At 56.9% G+C, this 24924-nt stretch overlaps 1 protein-coding gene across 2 annotated transcripts; it reads right to left on the minus strand.

Moving 5' to 3' along the window:
• Positions 1–384: 384 nt before the first annotated feature.
• On the minus strand, positions 385–24924 carry STX2 (syntaxin 2). 2 transcript variants are annotated; one of them, XM_040986900.1, is made up of 11 exons: positions 24852–24924; positions 17026–17097; positions 14432–14531; positions 12211–12285; positions 9621–9694; positions 8867–8975; positions 8189–8262; positions 7967–8104; positions 6244–6354; positions 3694–3817; positions 476–543 (listed from the first exon to the last, which is right to left on the minus strand). In XM_040986900.1, the coding sequence occupies exons 1-10, from the start codon at positions 24879–24881 to the stop codon at positions 3737–3739; spliced, it is 864 nt and encodes a 287-aa protein (XP_040842834.1). In that variant the 5' UTR covers positions 24882–24924; the 3' UTR covers positions 476–543; positions 3694–3736. The 2 variants fall into 2 exon arrangements, with proteins under 2 accessions (XP_040842835.1, XP_040842834.1); XM_040986901.1 differs by lacking the exon at positions 3694–3817 and having other exon boundaries at positions 385–543.

Genomic DNA, 24924 nt, shown 5'->3' on the forward strand with positions numbered 1-24924 from the left:
CCAGCTCCCAGTCTGTGCAGTACTTCCCCTAATACCAGGCTACATGCTTCCTCCTCGGGGCTCTGCCATGGGAGCCCGGAGCCCAGAGCCCAGAACCCAGAGCCAGAAGCCCAGAGCTGGGAGCCCGAAGCCCAGAGCCGGGAGCCCGAAGCCCAGAGCCAGGAGCCCGGAGCTGGAAGCCCAGAGCCGGGAGCCAGGAGCCCAGAGCCCAGAACCCAGAGCCCGAAGCCCAGAGCCGGGAGCCCGGAGCCCAGAGCCCGAAGCTGGAAGCCCAGAGCCGGGAGCCAGGAGCCTGGAGCTGGAAGCCCAGAGCCCGGAGCCAGGAGCCCGGAGCCCGGAGCCCGGAGCCGGGAGCCAGGCAGTGGGGCCCAGCAGGCAGGAGGCCCCCAGGAAAGAACAGGATGTGTGTTGTGCTGCAGATGTACGTTGCGTCTCCAGGGATAAGCAGCTCTTGGAATACGGTTGCTAGGACAACGTGGCTGCTAGGATAATTCCAAGGATCACAAGCAAAACAATCACACAAATAATCATGAACATCATTTTCTGCAAGATAAAGAAAAACATTAATTTTTCAATGTATCAAAAACTACAATCATCAACAAAGTCCTTCCAATAGTATAAGACAAGCCCTTCAACCGAAAAGGGTCTGGAGGTCACGGACGTGGGCAGGGAGGTTCCCAGCGGCAGCACGGAGCTCTGGGCCGGGGGCCACACTGCTTCACCGGACTGTGACTCAAGGCCACGGGCCACTCCTGGAGGGAAGGCACGGGCGGCTGCCCCGCGTGTGTGACACCTCCCGCCACAAGGAGCTCAGGCCGGCTGCTCACGGAGTCTGACTTCACCACTGCTCCGTGTCTTTCCCCCTGGAAGGACGCGGCACGGCACGCGGCCACCGGGGATGTGTCTGAATGAACAGAAGCCTGCCGCGGGCAGCTGGTCCCCCCGGGTGAGGAGGAGAGGAGGAGGACAAAGGCACACAGCCTGGGGTTCCGGTAAAGCAGCCTCTTCATTCCAAACTCCCAAGTTCACAGCCACAGGGACGGCTCAGGAACCCTCGCTGTGCCCGGACAGTCCGACAGGAGGCTGAGCAGCCAGACGCGCTGCTGGCCCTATGAGGCACACGCTGCCCTGCACAGCAGCCCTGAGGACGGGCACCACCAGGGAGGGCCAGTCCTGCCTGTGCCTGTGGTACACTCTTCCAGGAATGCCCCACCCTCCTGCGTCTCACTGCGAATGCCGCACTCCAGTCCAGGAGACACCTTCCCCCGGATCCTCCCCTCGGGTCTTGGCAAGCACCGCTCCGACCTGGCAGGCTGGCCCTGGAACCTCGTGGACTCAGAGCCTCGGAGCAGGCCTGCACGGTCCACGGGCACGCCCTGCAGCGCATGGCTGACACTGTATTCTGGAGCCTGTGTGGGCATCCTCTCGGAGTGGCTGTGGAGCTGGGTGCCCTCCCTGTGCCCTCAATGGCCTGCGTCTAACAACTACTCCCACCCCATCTCCAGGAGCCAGCTCCCAGCAATCGCTTGGGCTTCTCGGTGGAGAGCACGCCTGCAAGGCGACCTGGCCTTGAGCTTCACGCTCTGGCTCTCCCTGTCCAGGGGCACCCTGCCCAGCCTCCACTTCGGCCTGCGTGTTTTGTGCAGGAGCAGACAGCACCAAGGGGAAGCCCCCAGCCAGGCCAAGGGCACAGGCAAGTCCACTCCCAGGGGTCAGGCCAGGAGCAAGCTTTCAAACTCAACTCTGCCATTGTTCCCTTTAGCGTAACCTCCGGGAACCGACCACGTGTGATGGCCAACTGCCGGGAAAGCAGGGGGGCATCACTCTGAGGGGCTGGCACACATAAACGCCAGCCTGGCAGTGGAGACACAGCACATAGCCAGTTCCTCGGCACAGCTGAGTGGAAGGAGTCAGGAGAGGTGCAGAAGCATCCCACCTGGGCTCTCCTCCAGGAGCGGACGGGCAGCCCCAGCCCAGCAGGTTCCTGGCATGTTGTGGCTGGCAGCCTGCAGTGGCACAGTGGCTTAAGCTGCCAGCTGGGTCACCAGCAGCCCTCACCGGGATCCCAGGTTCCTGGCTTTGGGCTGACCCAGCCCTGGCAGCTGCAGTCATTTGAGGAATGAACCAACAGATGGAAGATTGATTGGTCTATCTAATTAGCTCTCCTTCCCCTCTCCATTAAATAGATAAATTTTAAAAATTAAAAAGATTGAACAGCAATAGTGAAAGGGTACCATATAAATTATTTATTTGCTATGATATCTTATATTTTAAATATTTATTTATTTTTATTGGAAAGTCAGATACACAGAGAGGAAGAGAGACAGAGAGGAAGATCTTCCATCCATTGATTCATTCCCCAAGTGGCCACAATGGCCAGAGCTGAGCTGATCTGAGGCCAGGAGCCAGGAGCCTCCTCTGGGTCTCCCACGTGGTTGCAGAGTCCCAAGGCTTTGGGCCATCCTCGACTGCTTTCCCAGGCTACAGGCAGGGAGCTGGATGGGAACTGGAGTTGCTGGGACAAGAACCATCACCCACATGGGATCCTGGCACATGCAAGATGAGAACTTTAACCACTAGGCTATTGAGCTGGGCCCATATCTTATTTTAATAAGAACCCACAAAAGGAGAGAGAGACAGAGAGCTCTTCCATCCACTGCCTCACTCCCCAGATGGCCACAGTGGCTGGGGCTGGGTCAGGCCACAGCCAGGAGCCAGGAGCCCAACACAGTCCTCCACCTGGCGGCAGGGATCCAAGCACTTGGGCCATCTTGTGCTGCTTTCCCAGGAGCATCACCAAGGAGCTGGGTCCAGAGTGGAGCAGCCAGGACTGGAAGGGCATTCACACGGGATGCTGGCACTGCAAGCGGCAGCATCATGAGCTGGGCCACAACACTGGCTCCTACTGACAGTTTTCGAAGAAATAGATGTTGCCACACACACAAAAATTAGACAAAAAGATTTTGATGACAGTCGATGTTTTATAAGCTTAGTTTCCCCAGTCAGGCGGCTGTGACGTCTAGGAAGGGCTGTGTGGGAGGGCTGAGACGGGAGACGGCAGAGCAGTCAAGTACGAGCACACACGGGACTCACAAACCAAACAAGAGCCAGTGTGGCAGGCAGCGGGCTAAGACTCGACCTGCGGCGCCAGCGTCCAGATGAGGACCAGTCCGTGTCCAGTTTATGCTCCACTTCCCACCCAGCTCCCTGCTAATGGCCCGGGAAAGCAGACAGCATGGCCCAAAGCCTAGGGCCCCTGCACCCAGCTCCCACTGGCAAGTCCTGCTTCCCGGCCTCGGCCATTTCAGCCCATGACCCAGCAGATGGGAGAGGGCTGTGTGTGTGTGTCTCCCTCATTCTCTGCAACTCTTTCAAACAGATAAATACATTTTTAAGTATTTTAAAAATTAAATAAAAACTGTGTAAGGTAACAACTCTGGTTTAAAGACAAATAAATGGCCACATGGTCTGTGTTAACCCTCAGTAAGGTAGCAACTTAGAGTGCAAGCCCCACGTGCGAGTGGGACAGACCGCGAGACGGGGCTGCTCCAGCAGCAGACCCCGCGTGTGAGTGGGACAGACCGCGAGACGGGCCGCTCCAGCAGCAGGCATGCACCAAGCGCCATGCCCACACACTGCAGCTGGGCAAGCGTGGCCAGCGGGAAGAAGCAAATTGGTTGATTAGTTACTTACTGCCAGGCTGGCAGAGGCATGCTCCCTGACGTCATCAGCACCATCATTTGCCGACTGATAAACCAATAATTAGAGCAATGACAGCAACCAGAGCCACGGACACAGCCACAATTATCCACTTTTTCTGTCAAAGAAAAGCAAGCTGATCACACTGGTGTCATTTGTCACAGCGCAGACACGGTTCAGTTCAGACTCACGTCACACTTACTGGAACCCGAGTTAAGTTGGTCTCCTTCACCTTGTCTGGTAACTTACTTGCCCCTCAGCACACAGGGCCGCATGCGGGAGACCCCTGCCAAGCCAGGGCTTGCGTGGGGCACAAGCCTGCTCCATGTGCTGAGAGCGGTCACCCATGGGGAAGAGCCCCTGCGCCACCTGGCCGAGCAGAGCACAGCAGTGAGCAGGCAAGCGTGGCACGCTGGCGACCCCCGGCCCCAGGCTGGCATCCCGTAGCTCACACGGCCCAGGGTGCCGACCCCACCCAGCACCCGGCAGAGCCAGGCCCCCACCGCGTCTCTCCCCGTGGATCGGTGCCCGTGCAGCCAGCACGCCCCAGCTGACACGTTAGGTCACGGGGAGGAATGGGAACCACCATCCCAGTGCAGCCTTCGCAGTCACGGCCAGAACCTCGCATTCTTTAAAGGCAGCACAGCAGACCCCGTGAGGAGTCACGTCCATTCCCAAGTGCAGAGCAAACGCGCCCTGCAGGCTGACGTCACAGCCGGCTGACGTCACAGCCACCTCAGCCCTTCTCTACCCAGCCCCTCCTGACTTCCCTTCTGAACCAGCCCCTTGTCCCCACATGGAGCAGCAGGCTGTCACCAAAGGCACTGGAAAGCAAGGTCTGTGGGAAGCAGCTGAGGGAACAAACCCCCAACCAGGCTAACGCCCTGGGTCCCTGTCCCCCCACACTGCAGGACACAGCCCTGTGGCAGCAGGCCAAAGCAGCAGCCACGCACCGCTACCGGCCTCCGAGGGCCAGTTCTAGTCCAGCTGCTCTGCTTCTGGCCACGCCCCCTACCGTGCACCTGCTCAAGCCCAGGACGGCCCAGCACCTGGCCCTGGCTCTCCTATTGGAGACTGCACCTGCAGCCTCCTGGCTTTGCCCAAGCCCGACCACAGCCACTGCAGCCACGCCAGCAGTGAGTCCCCAAATGCAAGACAAAATGAGTCATAAAAGAGAAAGGGGGACAGAGGCAATGAGACTTAACCTAGCAGATTCACTGTCAAGGTCAGGCCTGAGCAGTAAGAACAGTCACACAGGGCCTGGGACCCTCCAACGGGAAGGGTGAGGGGCGAGCCAGAGGGACCCCCTTCCCCTGAGGACCTGACACGGCTCCACAACCTCACACGACCCTCCGTCCTCCAACCAAAGAACCAGCACATCACCTGAGCAAGGAATACACAGTCACGCAGAATGTACCTAACAAACAGCAGGAGAAGTCCAGCCCCGTGTAACCCCAGTAATCCCGGCCCTGTGAACCCCAGTAATCCCGGCCCTGTGAACCCCAGTAATCCCAGCCACATGTAACCTCCCAGTAATCCCAGCCACGTGTAACCCCAGTAATCCCGGCCCTGTGAACCCCAGTAATCCCAGCCCCGTGTAACCCCAGTAATCCCAGCCCCATGTAACCCCCCAGTAATCCCAGCCCCGTGTAACCTCAGTAATCCCAGCCCCGTGTAACCCCAGTAATCCCGGCCACATGTAACCTCCCAGTAATCCCAGCCCCGTGTAACCCCCCCAGTAATCCCAGCCACGTATAACTCCTCCAGTAATCCCAGCCACGTGTAACCCCAGTAATCCCAGCCCCATGTTACCCCAGTAATCCCAGCCCCGTGTAACTCCAGTAATCCCAGCCCTGTGAACCCAAGTAATCCCAGCCACGTGTAACCCCAGTAATCCCAGCCCCGTGTAACCCCAGTAATCCCAGCCCCGTGTAACCCCCCCAGTAATCCCAGCCACGTATAACTCCTCCAGTAATCCCAGCCACGTGTAACCCCAGTAATCCCAGCCGCGTGTAACCCCAGTAATCCCAGCCCCGTGTAACCCCCCCCAGTAATCCCAGCCCCGTGTAACCCCCCCAGTAATCCCAGCCCCGTGTAACCCCAGTAATCCCAGCCCCATGCAACCCTCCCAGTAATCCCAGCCACGTATAACCCAGTAATCCCAGCCCCATGTAACCCCAGTAATCCCAGCCCCGTGTAACCCCAGTAATCCCAGCCGTGTGTAACTCCCTCCTAGTAATGGCCGACGACAGAACTCCAGTGCAGCTCACCACCCGGCCAGCAGAGGGAGCCGCACTTGATTTGCTTGTGAAGGGGTCTGCTTATCCAGAACACCGAAAGGTTTCTACCCAACTTATAAAACTGCCAGAAAACGAATGAACATGGACTGAGGGGCTCTGATTTCCTGCAGCACCGTCCGGACAGGCTCATGTTACTGCGAGGTGGAAGGGTTAGCTAGGAGGCATTCATCAAACAGTGCTGACCTTCTGGCCTATAGACAAGAAGGGAAGAGAAAGACACCGCGACCCTTGAACCCAGACTCACCCTTCTGGCTTTGCTCTGGTATTTAATGGCTTTTTTGGTTTCCTCTTTGGCGTGCTCCACGTAGTCCGCAGCATTCATGACATTTCTCTCTATGTTGTTGACCATTTCGCCCTGAGGAGAAAGCCTCGTGCTTAGCAGACGCTCTCAGATGAGCCCGTACATCCGAGACAGCCACAAACATGACGTGAGCAGGTAAGGACCAGGAAGGGGAGATGTGGTGAAGGGGCTCCAGCAGGAGGAGCGAGGGGCAGGTGTGGCCGCCACACTGAGCCGCCGCTCTCACTGCCCGCTGGGCACAGGCTGCCACCGCGAACACACACTGACACACGGAGGACGCCTTGCCGACGTCGCTGAGCAGGCACGAGGCTGAACTAACGGAAAACAACGCAACCTGAGGCAGATGAGGTGGAATGCTGGGGGACACACATGTACCTGGCTGTGTGCAGCAGCAGGAACACCTGCAGCAGAAAGGAGAGCTGTGAGGGCCAGGTGGCTCGCTCACTCACACCAAGTGACCGGGCACACACGTGCATCCGCGGGGCACCACATGGCACGTCGTGGCAGCACGCAGCTCCACACAGCACCACACGGCACCTGGCAGCACCACGTGGCACCAGGGCAGACGCGCACAGAGCTGGGCCTGCGTGTCTTCCTAAGGAGATCTTTGAGAGGACGACGAAAGCCAAGGTCAGCACAAGCCCTCTGCGCCTCTGACGGCCCTGGCCACCTCTGCACACGTGCTGAGGAGATGCTGGGGGACAGCCGCGCTCCCTGCGCCCTGGGCACAAGCGATTGCCCAGCCCATGTCAGCCCAACTCCCCTCGCAGGCCAGGGAGCTGGGGGACGGAGCCCCGCATGGAGTCACTGAAGGCAGCCACTAAGACGGCGGCCCTGGGGGGTGCAGCGGCCAGAGCAGCCCTGAGCCGTGCCCGCGAGGGGACTCGGAGCCTCCTGGTGGCGGGCTGAGGGTCCCTACATCTCCTGGAGGCCCTCTCGGAACGGCAGGGCAAGTGAGGGCACACCAGGCACCCCACAGAGCGTGCTGGCTCTGTTCCACAGGTCTGTGTGGGGCTTCCCACGTGGCCTGTCAGCCCCTGAGAATACCACGTGACCAGGTACATGACTTGGGACAGGGGACGGGTCCCCTCAGGGTTTCCTCCCAGTTGGTCTGTGACAGATTTTCCTTGTAGAAAACACAGCCATTTAGAGAACAAAACTGAAATTCCCATAGTGCCCCTGTTACTACAATGCTTGACATTTCTCTGTTGATCCTGTTTCAGATACTCAAGTGCATCTTCTGTGTGTGTTCTAGCGGTTGTGCGGGGACACACGTGTGAGTAAAATTATCAGACTACCCAGCTCATCTCTTCATGCAGTGTTCTATAAGTACCCCCTGACATATCACAGTGTTGCTGGAGCCCCGACACAGGCTGACCTACACCCACCCTCCCTGGGCCCCGACACAGGCTGACCTACACCCACCCTCCCTGGGCCCCGACACACGCTGACCTACACCCACACTGCCTGGGCCCTGACACAGGCTGACCTACACCCACACTCACTAGTCACAGCTCAGGGTGCTCCCAGCACTCCTGTGTTACACACAACACTGAAAGTCACTTTTGAATTACAGGATTGTATCCAAGCAATCCCAGCGCCGAGCAGGGTCAGGGCGCAGCTCCCACGGCCCAGGGCCTCTCCTGAGGCCGCGTCGTGACCTCACCTGCGTCTCGACAAACATGGCCATGTCCACGAACATCTCATGCAGCTCCCGGATGCTGGTCTCCAGCTTCATGATGTCTTTGTGGCGTGACTCAATCTCGTTGAGAGCTTGCCTAGTAATCTGGGAATCTGAGATTATCTTTGAGAAACAGAGGAGAGCGCTCATGAGCCCGGCTGGTGGACGCCACGGGAGGGCAGGGAGCCCGCGGCCGCGTGCACTCACGTCGGAGATGAAGACGGAAGGCTTCCCGCTCTCCAGCATCTCCTCCAGCTCCTCGTCGGTGGTCGTCCGTCCAGCTGAAGAGGGACAGGCAGAGGCTGCACTCGGGGGGCCCGCGGTGAGACCCCAGGTCTCCCAGCCCAGCCCAGCTCCAGCTTCCTGCCACACACCAGGGGCGGCAGGGGGGACTCAGGTCACAGGCCCTGCCGCCCACGCGGGAGACCTGGCCCGAGCTCCTGACCCCCAGCCTCGCCTGTGGCCGATGAGGGCGTCTGAGGAGTGAGACAGAAGCACCTTCTCTCTGCTGCTCTGCCTTGGTCTCAGATAAATAACGAAAAAGAATGTCCTCCAATCAGAACGCAGCTACAAAGGATCAAGGACTCGCTCAACTGTGAGCAAGCAAGTAAAATCAGAGTCCCTAACACTTCCAACTGGATTTCTGTTTCCTCCCAACATACCCTCGCGGCAGGTGTGACACCGAGAAGCAGGCAGCCTTCCTGCTGGGACAGTACCTCCTACTTCGGGTTCAGTGAGGGAAACCAGCAGCTCGAGTCGTGGCTTCCAGGGAAGGGCAGTGGGCCGAAGAGGGCCCTCGTCCCAGGACTCGGGACGCACAGACCTGCTGCCCCAAGCCGGGACTCTGCGAGCAGACGGTCTGTCGGGGAGGGTCTGCACACTCACTGATCTCCAGCTGCCGCTGTATGCGTCCCTTGCTTCGCTCCCGAAACACAGTCTGGGCTTCGTTGTACTCTGTCATGACCTCCACGAACTTGCGAGACAGCACGGAGTGCTACAACAGAAAAGGCTGCCATCAGTCCATCTCGGGCAGCTCGCCCGTCGAAAGGGACAGGCAAAGCTGCTGCTTTTGGGGAACAGCGACTGTAACAGCCCCCCAACGGCAAACAACTGCGGCCTGCAATGGAGCCTGTACAGAACCAGGCCTGCACTACCCTCCCTACTCGCAGCAACTGTCGCAGCCTGCCTTCACACCTGTTCACCTGTTCACACATCAGCAGGCCACAGCTCTGATTTTATTAACCAAGGCCTGACTGGGCTGGCGGCCGGGCAGGCTGTCCACAGAGCTACACGTGTGGCAATGGGCTGGCGGCCGGGCAGGCTGTCCACAGAGCTACATGCGTGGCAATGGGCTGGCGGCCGGGCAGGCTGTCCACAGAGCTTGCTCTCAGGATCACTCTGGTAAAGTCAAGCATTCTAGAATCCTCTTTGCTGCTCTATAACTTGTTCAGATGACCTTCCCACCAACACTAAACTGGGGGAGTGTTCTCTGATCGTCAGACGAGGCCTGACAACAGATGACTGTTCCACACACAGACTTCACACTCTAATACGCTACGCAGAAATGATACAGACAACCAAGTCAGCAAGTGCAAGAAAAGAAGGCGGACCGCAACTCCAGCAAGGCTGCCACGCACACCTGGGTTCTTCGTATCCGGAGATCCACAGACGCTCGGTTCCCGCTCTCATCCTGCTCCAGGCTCCGTCCAATGGCTAGACACACACAGGAGCGAGTTAACTTCTCAATGTAAAATCCAATGTTTTCAAGACAAATCTCAAACTACTTCTTTTTTTTTAAAAGATTTTTTTTTTATGTGAAAGGCAAGTTTACAGAGAGAAGGAGAAATAGACAAATCTTTCATCCACTGATTTACTCCCCAAGGTGGCCACAACAGCCAGGGCTGAGCCGATCTGAAACAGGAGCCTGGAGCTTCTCGCAGGTCTCCCACGGATAACTCAGGGCTTTGGGCCGTCCTCCACTGCTTTCCAAGGCCACAAGCAGGGAGCTGGATGGAAAGTAGAGCAGCTGGGACATGAATTGGCGCCCATAATGGATCCCAGTGGATGCAAGGTGAGGATTTAGTCACTAGGCTATCACGTCAGACCCAAAATTGCTTTTCTTTTTATCTTGGAAGCATACTTCATTATAAAAATCAACATTAACAACTAGGTGACCTTTAAAAATTCTAATAAGACCACCTGGGCCCAGTGTGATGGCTCAATGGCTAAATCCTCACCTTACAAGTGCCAGGATTCCCTCTGAGTGCTGGTTCATACCCCGGATGCTCCACTTCAAATTCAGCTCCCTACATATGGCCTGAGAAAGCAGTCAGTTTAGTCCAAATCCCTGGGACCCTGCACCTGCCTGGGAAACCCAGAAGAAGCTCCTGGCTCCTGGCTTCAGATCGACTCAGCTCCAGCCATTGTGGCCACTTGGAGAGTGAACCAGTGGATGGAAGATCTCTGTCTCTCCTCTCTGTAAATCTGCCTTTCTAATAAAAATAAATAAATCTTTTAAATAAATAAATATAAAAAGATCATCATCCATCCCGAGAAAAGTATTTCCCTGCTCCTGATGCTGTGTGGACAGACGCACGTCCTCAGGGCAGAAACGGGAAGGCAACTAACCCACACACTTCACCAGCAAACAAGGCACCATCGGGGAGACGGGCAAGACAAGCTGGGCCTGGGGCAGAACGAAGCTCGGCTTCTACAAACAAGCTTTATCCTACAACTTTGTAGGACACACAACTAAAGTAAAATTAAGCACTTTAAAAGCAATCCTTAAAATTAAAAAGAAAAATGAAGCAAGCAAACGTAACAGTAATTTTGGCTAACAGCACAATCACATTAAAAATCTAAAACAACCCAGTGACAGAGAGAACAATTCAACGGTTCCAAGTGACCCCACAGTGACAAGTGTCTCTGCATGTTGCTGGGATAAAGCAAATGAGTCATTAGGAAGCTGGTGTTTCAGGCGTGGCTAGGAGACAGGGCCACAATGCATCCAGTTGAACGAAGCTCCTGTTTCGTTCTCTAACTTGCAGTACCGCACGGCAACGGTGGTTTACTCTATCTTTTGGGAAAAAGAGAAAAAAGCTCTTGGCTCTACCCACTGAAAAGAGGGAGTGAATCAACAGACAGAAGATCCTCTCTGTCTCTCCTCTCTGTGTGTCTGACTTGCCAATAAAAATAAATAAATCTTTAAAAAAAAAAAAAGAAAGAACAGTGGAGAGGAGGGCTACACAATCAGAGCGAGTGATTGTGTGTGCACACATGTATCTGTGTGTGCGTCTGTTTGTCATGGGCAGTTAGAGCCAGTGACCATGTATGTGTGTGTGCGTTTGTCAAGGGCATTTAGAGCGAGCGACTGCGCACATTGTCAAGTGTAACCGAGGGACCCTGCCATCCGGGACCTGCCTCCCTGTCGGCCAGTCGGTTGCCAGGGAGCACAAGTTTCCAGAGGCCTGCAGAGCCCAGCCCAGGCCCGCTGGCAGTAGCTCTCAGTGTTTCCAGAATGAAACCTACAGAGACTGTTCTAGATTTCCATGTTCTGTAAGAATCAAAATACAACCCATCTTTAGCAGATCAAGAGAAAGCTACTACTGGGTAAGTTTGTAAGAACTCGGCCACTAACAGCCACTTGGAGACTACAAAGCAAATCCACCTCCAACATCTGCAAGTCACCCACGGCATGAGGTCACGGTGTAACAAGTCACCCACCTGTCATGACGTCACGGTGTAACAAGTCACCCACCTGTCATGAGGTCACGTGTAACAAGTCACCCACCTGTCATGACGTCACGGTGTAACAAGTCACCCACCTGTCATGACGTCACGGTGTCACAAGTCACCCGCCTGTCATGATGTCACGGTGTAACAAGTCACCCACCTGTCATGATGTCACGGTGTAACAAGTCACCCACCTGTCACGAGGTCACGGTGTAACAAGTCACCCACCTGTCATGATGTCACGGTGTAACAAGTCACCCACCCTTCACGAGGTCACGGTGTAACAAGTCACCCACCTGTCATGAGGTCACAGTGTAACAAGTCACCCACCTGTCACGAGGTCACGGTGTAACAAATTAAAGCAAACAATCTTACCAGATATTAATCAGGACGTTTGAACATGCACAAGTAATTTCTGAAGAAAATGTAAGATTAGAGAAAACTGCAAGGAAGACACAATGACAAAAAATTCCATCATCATTAAGCTTTACACTTACACTTTAACTTGGCCCGAACTTTATTAGCAGTTTTCTTGATTTCTCTGTTCAGATCTTCAAGCTCTTCTTTTATCTCTTTAAAAATGTAAAATAAGGTACCTCGGTTATAACATTCCAGAAGAACAATATTCAATACGTCTCAACACAGTGGCAATCTTAGCACATCCTCTTCGGGGCCGGCATGTGGTATGACTCCAGCATCGCACGGTGCCGGTTTGTGTCTTAGCCGCACTACTTCTGACCCAGCTCCCTGCTAATAAGGGCCTAGGAAAAGCAGAGCACGCCCCAGATGTTTGGGTCTCTGTCTCCCAAGGAGACCAGCTGAAAGTACCCAACCCCGCGCTAGCCATCACAGACACCTGAGAACCAGTGGCCGGAACATCTGTCTCTCCCTCCCTCTCTACAAACTTCCAAAAAAAAAATAACCTTTTAAAAAGAATCATTTGTATATTTTTATAAATTTTGGAACGAACATATTTAGAAAAAAAAAACCTAAGTTGATACCAGGACCCCCAAGAGCAGGGGTGGGCTCAGGGCTTTAACAGACCCACTTGTGTCCAGCCAGAGGCGACCTGGGCCACGGATAGTGCCTGACTTAACCTAACCTCCAGGTGACGCCCGCGTCCAGCCGGAAGTGACCTGGGCCACGGACAGTGCCTGACTTAACCTAACCTCCAGGTGACGCTCACACAACCCAAGTCTGAGAACAGCTGGCTATGGCAACTCCTGGATGAAACAGCTCACCAAGCCCACTGCTGACACCCAGGCCTGAGAAAGGAAGAGATTAGCCATCTTTTTGGGAGGGTGGGTCCTGCCACGTGTTTGGTTTTCTCCTCTGCTAGCACTGTCAGGGGCCTCGGGAACCTGCATGAAGCCCAGCACCACATGCCCCTTCTCAAGGGCACTGGCAGGCATCCCACCGCAGCTCCCATGCTCACTTCCAGGAAATCCTGCCCATCGGCCTTACTGTACACAGAGGTGACTTCACATACCAAGTCACAAGCCATCGCCCAGTGACCATTCCCTGAACTTGACGTGGCCTTTCCTGTGTAACTGTGGCCTGACGGCACACACAGCCACCACCCAGGGATCCTGGGCGTCTCGATTCAGGAATACTCATGGCTCTCGCCTATGGGAAGCTGCAGGCAGCATCAAAGACCATGGCAATGCCAGCCTCCACACAGCGAGAGTCCAACCACCCAGCACCCCACAAGCTCCCAGGCAATGCAGTGGACAGCAAGGGGCAAGCTGACGCTGCAGACGGTGAGAGAGGACAGAGAGACCACGGTGACAGTGAGAGACAGAGAGAGACCACGATGACAGTGAGAGACACGGAGAGACCATGGTGACGGTGAGAGACACAGAGACCACGGTGACGGTGAGAGACACGGAGAGACCACGGTGACAGTGAGAGACACGGAGAGACCACGGTGACGGTGAGAGACACAGAGACCACGGTGACGGTGAGAGACACGGAGAGACCACGGTGACAGTGAGAGACACGGAGAGACCACGGTGACGGTGAGAGACACAGAGACCACATGACGGTGAGAGACACAGAGACCACGGTGACGGTGAGAGACACGGAGAGACCATGGTGACAGTGAGAGACACAGAGACCACGGTGACAGTGAGAGACACGGAGAGACCATGGTGACGGTGAGAGACACAGAGACCACGGTGACGGTGAGAGACACAGAGACCACATGACGGTGAGAGACACAGAGACCACGGTGACGGTGAGAGACACAGAGACCACGGTGACGGTGAGAGACACGGAGAGACCACGGTGACAGTGAGAGACACGGAGAGACCACGGTGACGGTGAGAGACACAGAGACCACATGACGGTGAGAGACACAGAGACCACGGTGACGGTGAGAGACACAGAGACCACATGACGGTGAGAGACACAGAGACCACGGTGACGGTGAGAGACACAGAGACCACGGTGACGGTGAGAGACACAGAGACCACGGTGACGGTGAGAGACACAGAGACCACGGTGACAGTGAGAGACACGGAGAGACCACGGTAACAGTGAGAGACACAGAGACCATGGTGACGGTGAGAGACACAGAGAGACCACGGTGACAGTGAGAGACACGGAGAGACCACGGTGGCGGTGAGAGACACGGAGAGACCACGGTGGCGGTGAGAGACACGGAGACCACGGTGACAGTGAGAGACACGGAGCGCCCGGTCGCCAGCAGCCACATACTTCCTTCCGGGTTTGGAGCTGAAAGGATGACGCTGTGGTCTTTCTTCACAGCTTCGACGTCCTGCGCTATTTTCGCGATGCTGTTTCTGATCTCTTCAACCTAGCAGACACAGTGAGATGTTGAGGCAACTGCAACAACGTCCCCATCTTCACGGCCTCAGATAAGAGGGACAAAGAGTGACAAACACTTGCAACAGAAAGAAACACAAGCCTCTTCTAGGCCCACACCACAACCATTTCGAGCAGGACTCCAGGGAGAGGGAGCCTACATCAGCTGTCCTCCGACGATGGTGACAGCAACACCACTGTGCAGCCCAGAGGCTGGGAAGGGCCACAGGTCCCGAGCAACATGACAGAGGCACCGCAGCACACTCCCGTAGCACCAGCACTGTGCAAAGTGGAACTCAGCTGGCCGCACAGGACGCGCCTGAGTGACACGCACGTGTGAGGAGGATTTTCAGCTCGTGTGGCTGGTCCTTAAGACTTCTCTCCAGTGGATATGGTCTACACTATTCAACACGTCCCGAGACGTAACGTTCTCACTCCCGAGTTACTCGGATGAGTGAGGTAGCCCTCATAAGCCCTGTGGCCGACTCACTCACGGCCCCAGAGGCATTCAGGGCCCGGTCCCTGGCGCCCTGTGGCCGGCTCTGTTGTGGCCCAGACATGTTCAGGTCCTTGGTGCCCAGGATGGCGCCCAGGATGGCCTCCAGCATGGCCAGGGAAATCCTGCAGATGTGACTGGACTCAGTCAGAACCACTGGCCCTCACGGTGCCTGCCCATGAGCATCCTGAGGAGGGGCCAGCAGGTGCAGCCTGACTGAGAAGGAGCAAAGAGGTCACTGACAGCAGGGACACGCAGCTGCCTCGTGGTGAGGGCATCAGCAGGCAGCTGGGACTCAGCCCACAACTGGCCTGGGGCTGCCGACTGTCAGTTTTTCTGGCCAAAGGGCCTTGACTGAGGCAGCGAGGCACTGGGTCCTGAGCCGGAAGACTACCCAGGAGAGCCTGCATGGCTGCGAGAAGACCTCAGGCATCCTCACTGGGAGGCAAGGAGCCCACAGCAGAAGAGGAGACGTGCCCGTGAGGACAGCTCAGAGGGTGCCCTGGAGGATGGAGGGCCACGCTGAGGCAGAAGATGGCTTCCGGGAGCTGCAAAGGGGGAGCCGACTCCCCGGGGCAGCCTTGACTCTGCTCTGCATGCACACAACCATGAGACGGCAGACGCCCAGCGCCTCTGCTCGCCAGCTCTGCGTCATCTATTACAGCAGCAAAGGAGGCTAAGACACATATAAATGTGAACATACCTCTGTTACTGAAAAAAAAAAATTCTAGGGCTAAGTGCTGCGTTGCAAAGCTGTCACCTGCAATGCAGACACCCAAAATGGGTGCTGATTTGAGTCCCAGCTGCCTGCTGATCCACTTAAACGCAGTGTAAAATGACCCCCAAGGGCCCAGTATGGTAGCCTAGCAGCTAAAGTCCTCGCCTCACACACATCAGGTTCCCATATGGGCACCAGTTCGTGTCCCAGGAGTCCCAGCAGCCCTACTTCCCATCAAGCTCCCTGCTTGTGGCCTGGGAAAGCTGTCAAGGACGGTCCAAAGCCTTGGGACCCTGCACCTCCATGGGAGACCTAGAAGAGCTCGTGGCTCCTGGCTTCAGAGGGGTGCAGCTCTGGCCGCTGCAGCCACCTGGGAAGTGAATCAGCGGACAGAAGATCTTGCTCTCTGTCTCTCCTCTTCTTTGTATATCTGACTTTCTAATGAATAAATAAACAAATAAATCTTCTTTAAAAAATGACCTCCACGCTTGGGCCCTGCCACCCACGAGGGAGACCCAGATGGAGCCACTGGTTTGAGGGTTTCCCTCGGCTCAGCCCCGGCCACTGCAGCCACCTGGGGGGTGACCAACAGATGCATCTCTGTCTCTCCTCTAACTCTGCCTCACAAATGATAATAATAAAAATATGTGTTTCTAGTTGTGTTTTCCAAAAACAGATGGGGTGACTGGAGCGTGGTTTGTATTTTTTGTACATCTCATTTCTAACATAAAGATGCTCAAATGAGGAGTTTCAACAGCAGCTACGCATCTCCCCTCAGTGTGTGGGTGTGACACCCTCCCCTTCCAATTCTAGTTTCCCACTGATGTAGCCCAAGGGGGCAGCCGGGAGGGCTCGAGTGCTTGGGCCCCGGCCCCTACAATGCAGACCCAGCTCGGGCTTCCCACCGGCCCAGCCCCAGCCAGTACAGGGCAGAGCTCCGTCTGTGTCTCTGCCTTCCAAGTAGAAAGGGCGTTAAAGGTTAGTTTATGTTGGTACACAGCGACATCTACTCTCGCGTCTTTAGTGTTCTGCCTCTGACCCTCATCTGGGGATGCCCCCACGCCCCTGGGCCAGATCAGGCTCCAGGAGGCACCTGTTCTCAACTCGAGCATTTCAATGGTGCCAGCAAATCCTAGAGAGCTCACAGAACCCAAATGGGGTTGCGAAACTAATTTATCTCAATATCATTTCAAATACGGCAACAGCACGATTACATTAACATAACCCCATTTACATATAAAACCACACCTGGACTTCGGTAAACGCCCTTACCTGATGGAAGAAATCGTCCATAAAATGGTCCCTTTCAACCACAACTGTGTCTCCATCATCATTTTTCCTACACTAAAATGGACAAAAATTTTAATGTAAAAGTTGTTTAAAATTTCCATAGCAACCAACAAAAATCAATAAAAACAAAGGCAGTCAGTAGTTGAAAGACCTCCACTCACTGGAGCGCTCAGCTCTCAACACACCGGCAGTGCCCCCGCAGTGCCAGCTGGCGCGAAGGGCCAACCCGAGGGCCTGCCCCTCAGCACCGCCAGGCCTTCAGCGAGCGCATGCAGACTCTTCCAGCGTGGAGAACACTGACCCACTCATGTCCTCAGGTCCATGACTCCCCACCCAGGCTCCCGGCCATAAGATACACTGCAGACCAGTGTAACAACTGCAAAGATGGCAGCCAACGCCAGGACCTCAGGTCAGACGACACCGGGGACTTCCCGGAGGCCTGGCAAAAGCACCTGCCTTTGGCACCGCTCGGGGAGTGAACCAATGGATGGGAGCGCTCACTCGCTCACTCTCTCTCATTTCCTCTCTCTTTTGTTCAAACAAATGATTTTTAAAAGAGAAAAAGCAAGAAAAGAAGAATGAAAGAGAAACAGAGAAAGAAAACAAACAAGTAAGCAGAGGCACTCGGATGGCCACCACACTTCCGACGCGCTAACATCCTGCTTGCAGACGTCTGGCCCCAGGACTGTGGGAACATAAACTGCAGCTGTGCCAAGCATCCCCACGCTATGACTGTGTTAGATCCAAAGCCACTAACGCAGCAGCAGAGAGGGGCGTGTGTCAGCCCACCGTGCTGACCGTCCTGGCAGGGGAGACGGGCATGCTGGCCCTGCCTCGCGTCCCTGCAATGGAGACGGCCGCTGCCCCTCAGGAAACAGGCTGTACAGATAACCTATCTAGCAAGCCTATAAACCAAAGAAGGCTCTCGACGCTCCTACCAGCGCATGCTTCCAGACCAAGCTGGGTCCGGGGAAACAGCAGCCGGGCCACAAGTCTAGAAACGGGAACTGAGGGCAGCGCCAACACTCTGCACCCTCTCCACGATCCCGCTCCTCAAAGCCAAGGTGTTCCCGGGGGCTGAGTGCAGGGCCCAGGCGAGGACAGTCAACCCTCCGGACGCCGGCCCATGACCTCTCTCACGTGCATGTTCCAACACACGCCCAAAGCCTTCAGCATGTGCCCCAAGTCTGGGAGAGGGTGGCAGGACCAGCACTGGAAGCCAGGAAGACTCCCCATCCCAGCGGCACTGCTCCAACTCATCTAAACCCTGACAGCTGCCTTTCTCCAGCTCGGGATGCTGAGGCATTTAAAACACTTTACAGGGGGCCAGCGCTGTGCAACACTGACACCCCATGTGGGCACAGGTCCCAGCTGCTCCCCTTCTGATCAAGCTCCCTGCTTGTAGGAAGCAGTCGAAGACGGCCCAGGTGTCTGGGCCCTGCCACCCATGAGAGAGACCCTGAGAGTTCCTGGCTCCTCTCTGGCCTGGCCCCGTATGGGAAGTGAACCAGTGGACAGAGTATCTGTCCCTCTGTGTCTCTTTCAAATAAATATATTAGTTTTTTAAACATTAACACAGGGCCCGGCACCGTGGCTTAGCGGCTAAAGCCGTCACCTTGAACACGCCAGAATCCCATGTAGGCACCGGTTCTAATCCCAGCTCCTCCACTTCCCATCCAGCTCCCTGATTGTGGCCTGGAAAAGCCGTCGAGGACGGCCCAAAGCCTCGGGATCCTGGGCCTGTGCAGGAGACCCGGAAGAAGTTCCTGGCTCCTAGCTTCAGATTGCACAACACCGGCCATTTTGCTCATTTGGGGAGTGAATCATCCAACGGAAGATCTTCCTCTCTGTCTCTCCTCCTCTCTGTATATCTGACTTTACAATAAAAATAAGTAAATCTTTAAAAATACAAAAATACAGTTCAATGAAAATAAATTTAATTTTTAAAACAAAATAAAATACGGGCCCGGCGCGATGGCGCAGTGGTTATGGTCCTCGCCTTGTACACCCAGAATCCCATCTGGGCGCCGGTTCTAATCCCGGCAGCCCCGCTTCCCTTCCAGCTCCCTGCCTCCCGGCCTGGGAAAGCAGTCGAGGACGGCCCAAAGCTTTGGGATCCTGCACCCACATGGGAGACCCAGAAGAGGCTCCTGGCTTCAGATTGGCTCAGCTCCAGCCAGTGCAGCCGCCTGGGGAGTGAATCAACCGACAGAAGATCTTCCTCTCTGTCTCTCCTCTCTGTATATCCACCTTCCCAATAAAAATTTTAAAAATAAATCTTTAAAAAAATAAATAAATAAAACAAAATCCTTTGGACACACGACAAACTTTTACTAACACCATCTCACCAGTGAGACCCCAAAGCCAGGATCACTTTGGGCACAGCTGTGAGAAGGCAGTCCTGCAGAGTAACCACCAGGCACCCTGCTCTGAATCTCCTCCAGCAGGTGTCTGCCCCCCAGCAGGTGTCTCCCCAGGCAGGTGTCACCCCCGCAGGTGTCTCCCCAGGAGGTGTCCCCCCACTTCCCAGCAGCAAGGCTGAACCTGCATTAAAGCACAGGGGAGATGGTCTTCAACACCACTGGTCCTGAGGAGGGTCACTCCCACTGGACACGCTCCATGTGGACAACCACTGTCCACAGGCATGAGCCCAGAAGCCCCATCCCCCGATCTGGAGCACGTGCCACGCATCACCCTTGGTCCGCATGCTTATCAGCACTGGCACTTTGCATCCTGGAGACCCGAGGGAGCCACAGCTTGGGCATATATTCTCTGTCTCACTTCTTCCCCGAACTCTCCAAACCATTAGCGGATACAAAGCGCCCCAGCTGAGGGTGCCTCTGGCTGGGAGCCTGAGCTGTACGTTCCTCCCGTCAGAGGGAGGCCACGCTCACTCTGCCATGATGACAAAGTACAACCCAGCCCCAAGCCGCCTTTCCGACAGCCCGTTAGCATGAATCGCAAAACTGCCGAGGGGAACGGCGCCTGAAGCCCTGGGACACGCCCCCACATGACACGCTTGTTTGCCAAAGCGTCAGAGGTGGGATAAACGCTCAAGTAGCAGCTTTCCATTGCTACTCATTTTGCTTCTCTAAAAAGAACTACAGTAAAAATACAATTCTCCTTGAGTGAGTCCTAGGCCACCCGTGACACAGTGTGTTGTGTCCCAGCTACTCTGCCTGCAGTACAGACCCCTGGCAGTGGGCAATGTCCCAGCTACCTGGGCCAGCTGCCCCTGTGGGGTACCAGGCAGTTCAGTTCTCTGCACTCAACCTGGACCCGCACCAGCCCTGTGCCCATCTGAGAAGCAAACCAGCAGACACATGTCTCTTCCTCTCTCTGTCATTCTGTCATTTGAACAAATAAATAAGCCCTCAGGACCTGGTGCAATGGCCTAGTGGCTATAACCTCGCCTTACATGCACTGGGATCCCATGCAGACTCCAGTGCATGCCCACTGCTCCGCTTCCCATCCAGCTCCCTGCTTGTGGCCTGGGAAAGCAGCAGAGGACGGCCCAGGTCCTTGCGCCCCTGCACCCGCATGGGAGACCCGGAAGAAGCTCCTGGCTTCAGATCAGCCCAGTTCCACGGCAGCCATCTGGGGAGTAAACCAGCAGATGGAAGATATTTCTCTCTCTCTCCTCTCGTTCTTTTTAACTTTTGCCTTTCAAATTAAAAAAAAAAAAAAATCTTCAAAAAACAGTATTATACCCTTCGCGGCTTTTGTAATTTGGCGTTTTCCCTGAATGTCAGGTTTAGAGATTTCTGCATGCTAACACAGGTCAATCATACCACACAACTCAGGATTCCCGTAAACACCCACGGTGCCGTGTTACACAGGCTGTCGTGTCACCCAGTGCACGGGAAGGCCCTCCTCAACAACTCCTCCCACACTCCGCATGCTCCCTGGGGCCCCGCACAGCCAGGCAGAGAGCTGCTGAGTCACGGGGTGTGAGCGCCATCAGCCTACTAAACAACACCACTGCGCCCCAAGGCACGTGCCGCCTGAGGCACTCCAGGGCGTGGTGCCGCCTGAGGCACTCCAGGGCGCGGTGCCGCCTGAGGCACTCCAGGGCGTGGTGGTGCCGCCTGAGGCACCCCAAGGCACGTGCCGCCTGAGGCACCCCAGGGCATGGTGCCGCCTGAGGCACTCCAGGGCGTGGTGCCGCCTGAGGCACTCCAGGGCGTGGTGCCGCCTGAGGCACTCCAGGGCGTGGTGCCGCGCCACCCTGGGCCACTGGGCAGAGTGGCCCCTCCCACAGCCACGCTCAGTGCTCCCCTCACACCAGGGTCAGACCTGAGGTGGTGCCAGGAGAGCTTGCAGAGAGGATGCTTCTGATGACAGAACTCCAGGCGGGTCCCCCATGTGGATGACCAGGAGCCCACCACGTCAGCCGGCACCTGTTGCCACCCAGGGTGCCACGAGCAGGAGGCCTGGTCAGAAGCAGGGGAACCAGAACTCAGGTCAGGCACCCCAAGCACTGCACCAGTCACCCCAGAAGGAGCCGGGAGAGTCGCTTCCCCCTCTCCTGGCCGCAGAGAAGGGGCCATGGCAGCTGCCCAGCTCTCCTCTCAGAATCACACTGGCCATCTTTGTCCTAGCCATCCACTGGCCTCTGCCACAGCCATGTGCTCACCTGGTCCCTGCTCACTAGATCTCACTGCAAGCCACGCACCGTGACTGGCACACTCACGCCCCTGCCCTGGCCCACGGGCCCCACGGGAGCCACGGCACCTTCATGCGCTGCCTATCCACTGTCACCTTCCTGCCCCAGGAGCCACGAGCACAAGGGCTCCTCTCACAACTTGTGCATCACGCCTAAAAAGCGCCTGGCACAAAGTAAGCCATCAGTCAGGAGCTGGGCACAGATGGCTGACAACCAGGGCAGGGATATGGGGCACTGCGCTCCCGGACTGAAGGCACATACCTATCCACACGACTCACACACCCAGCCCATGCACATGCACATATAACACACGACACACAGCACACACACACGACACAGCACACACGCGACACACAGAGACACACAGCACACACACGACACACAGCACACACAGACACACAGCACACACACGTATGACACACAGCACACACAGACACAGCGCACACACGGCACAGCACACATATGACACACAGCACACACAGACACACAGCACACACACGACACAGCACACACACACAGCACACACACGACACACAGCACACGACACACAGCACACACACGACACACAGCACACACACACGACACACAGCACACACACGGTGTGCACACAACACATACACACGCAGCGCTGACACACGGCCTGGATGCACGCAGCAAGGAACGGACACGGCCAGCAAGAGCAGCCCCTGGCCAGCTTGCTCAGGGCTGCCCCTGCCCTCTGCCCCCCTTCCTCCTTCTACTCCAGCGCAACAGCTTTCCCACCTGACAACAGAAAGAGCCTTGAAGACAAGACTCTGCTGGCATCTGTCTTGTTCTACCCTTCATTACAAAAGACACAAGCACTTGGAAGCAGACTTTCACAACGTATGCAGGGCCGTCATCTTGCTGTGCTGCTCCCACGCCTTCCACGCTGCGATGCACTGCCTCTGCTGACCCTCGCCCTTGGCCACCACACCCAGTCCCCGGCCGTGGCTGTGCAGCCTGCGCACTGCCTGCAGCGGAGCCAGTGCCCGGGCAGGTGTGCACGGCTGGCTCCCACGTCACGCCGAGTGCCCCTCTCCACTTGCAGCCACGAGCTCTGGGAAAGCCATGTGAGCTCTGTGCCCGACCGCTACCTTCACATGGCATCAGCGCTTAGACAAGGACCCGCAAGGACAAGGGGACATGCAGCTCTTCTCTAAGCAGTTAGCAGGGCTACTTCCCTCGTCAGGAGGAAGCATGAAGAGCTGACAAAGGGGACAGACACCTTCCCTTAGTGGACACTGTAGGTGAGATATGCTATCAAATCAAACAGCAAACTTTCCCTACGAGAAAGCCCAGCCATTCGGAGCCGTGGTGGCGGGAACTGAAAACAACCCCAAGAACTACTTGAAAATGACAGATTTTGTGGTGGAGGAGGCGGGAACATTTAAATTTCTATCTGGTAACACTGGCAGAGCTTTTAAGTATTAAAAGTTGCTCAATTGTTAAGTATGCCAAATTCAGTTTTGACTTTCAGTGCCAGGCCCAGGAGAGGGCAGCAACTGCTGGTGACCCAGCTCTACCCCATTCCATAACGTCAGACTCCAACCCGGGGGGTCGGTGCCAGCCCCACCTCCTCCCCAGGTCCACACCGCCCAACGCCCTCCAGGAGGTTAGACATGGCACCAGCCCCACCTCCTCCCCGGCTCCATCGCCCGACGCCCTCCAGGGGGTTAGACATGGCACCAGCCCCACCTCCTCCCCGGCTCCATCGCCCGACGCCCTCCAGGGGGTTAGACATGGCACCAGCCCCACCTCCTCCCCGGCTCCATCGCCCGACGCCCTCCAGGGGGTTAGACATGGCACCAGCCCCACCTCCTCCCCGGCTCCATCGCCCGACGCCCTCCAGGGGGTTAGACATGGCACCAGCCCCACCTCCTCCCCGGCTCCATCACCCGACGCCCTCCAGGGGGTTAGACATGGCACCAGCCCCACCTCAGGCTCAGGACACACCAAGAGGTGTGACATGAACTGAGCTGAGTCAAAGGCCTCCGGGAAGTGGTCCTTACCGTCCCCAGCCCCCCCCAGGACCCAGCCCGTCCCCAGAGCACCACCAGAACTCGAGGACCTGGCAGACTGCATCACGCCCTGCTGAGGGTGGAAGTGTGATCACTGCCGGCCTGCTCACTTCCTGCCCAAGCCAGGAGAGCACATACTGCGGCCCGTGTACATGCATGTATTCCGCTGGCAGCGCTCCCGGACAGTCCCGTGTGGACAGGCTGAAACCATCCTCAGACTGCAGGAAGAGTGCCCGAACCCGAGCCTCCCCAGGCCACTGGCCACCCTGCCTCTCCCTAACGCTGGACACACACACACGGTGCCACCTGTGTCCCCCCAGGCCACTGGCCACCCTGCCTCTCCCTAACGCTGGACACACACACACGGTGCCACCTGTGTCCCCCCAGGCCACTGGCCACCCTGCCTCTCCCTGACGCTGGACACACACACACACATATACACACAGTGCCACCTTGTCCCCCCCAGGCCACTGGCCACCCTGCCTCTCCCTGACGCTGGACACACACACACACGGTGCCACCTGTGTCCCCCCAGGCCACTGGCCACCCTGCCTCTCCCTGACGCTGGACACACACACACACACACGTGCCACCTGTGTCCCCCCAGGCCACTGGCCACCCTGCCTCTCCCCGATGTTGGGGACCTAGGGACACACACACTCGGTGTCCCCCCTGCTCCGCCCTGGGAGGTGGTCAACCCCCTGTCCAGCGGACGCCTCGCTGCACCTGCACGCTCTACAAGCACCCTAGCCAGCCCCCCGTGGCCCCGCGAAGCCCCCAGGCCGCTCTCCGCCAGCTGGGTGTGCCGGGACAAACACGCACAGCTCTGGGGTGCAGGGCAGCGGCGTGGGCCCGCCGGGCGCCCACGTCCCGCGTGGACAGGGGACATCCCGAGCGCTGGCCTTCTCCGGTGCGTCCCGGGCGTGGACACTGCGCGCCTGCGGGGCCGAGGCCGCCGGCCCGTTCCGGGCACCCGGCCCAGTGTTGACACGGCCCGGCCGACCCCGGCGCCCAGCGGCCAGACGCCCCGTCCAGCGCCGCCCCACGGCACGACGCCCCGAGCCCCGCCTCAGCCCCGGCCAGAACCGCTATCTGCCGCTCACCGCCGTCAGGTCCGGCAGCCGGTCCCGCATCCCCGCCTCCGGCCGGGCTCCCTGCTCGCCGCCTCCCCGCTCG

Source organism: Ochotona curzoniae, unplaced genomic scaffold (genome assembly GCF_017591425.1).
Source record: "Ochotona curzoniae isolate NIBS_2020 unplaced genomic scaffold, NIBS_Ocur_1.0 contig_46, whole genome shotgun sequence".
NCBI lineage: Eukaryota > Metazoa > Chordata > Mammalia > Lagomorpha > Ochotonidae > Ochotona > Ochotona curzoniae.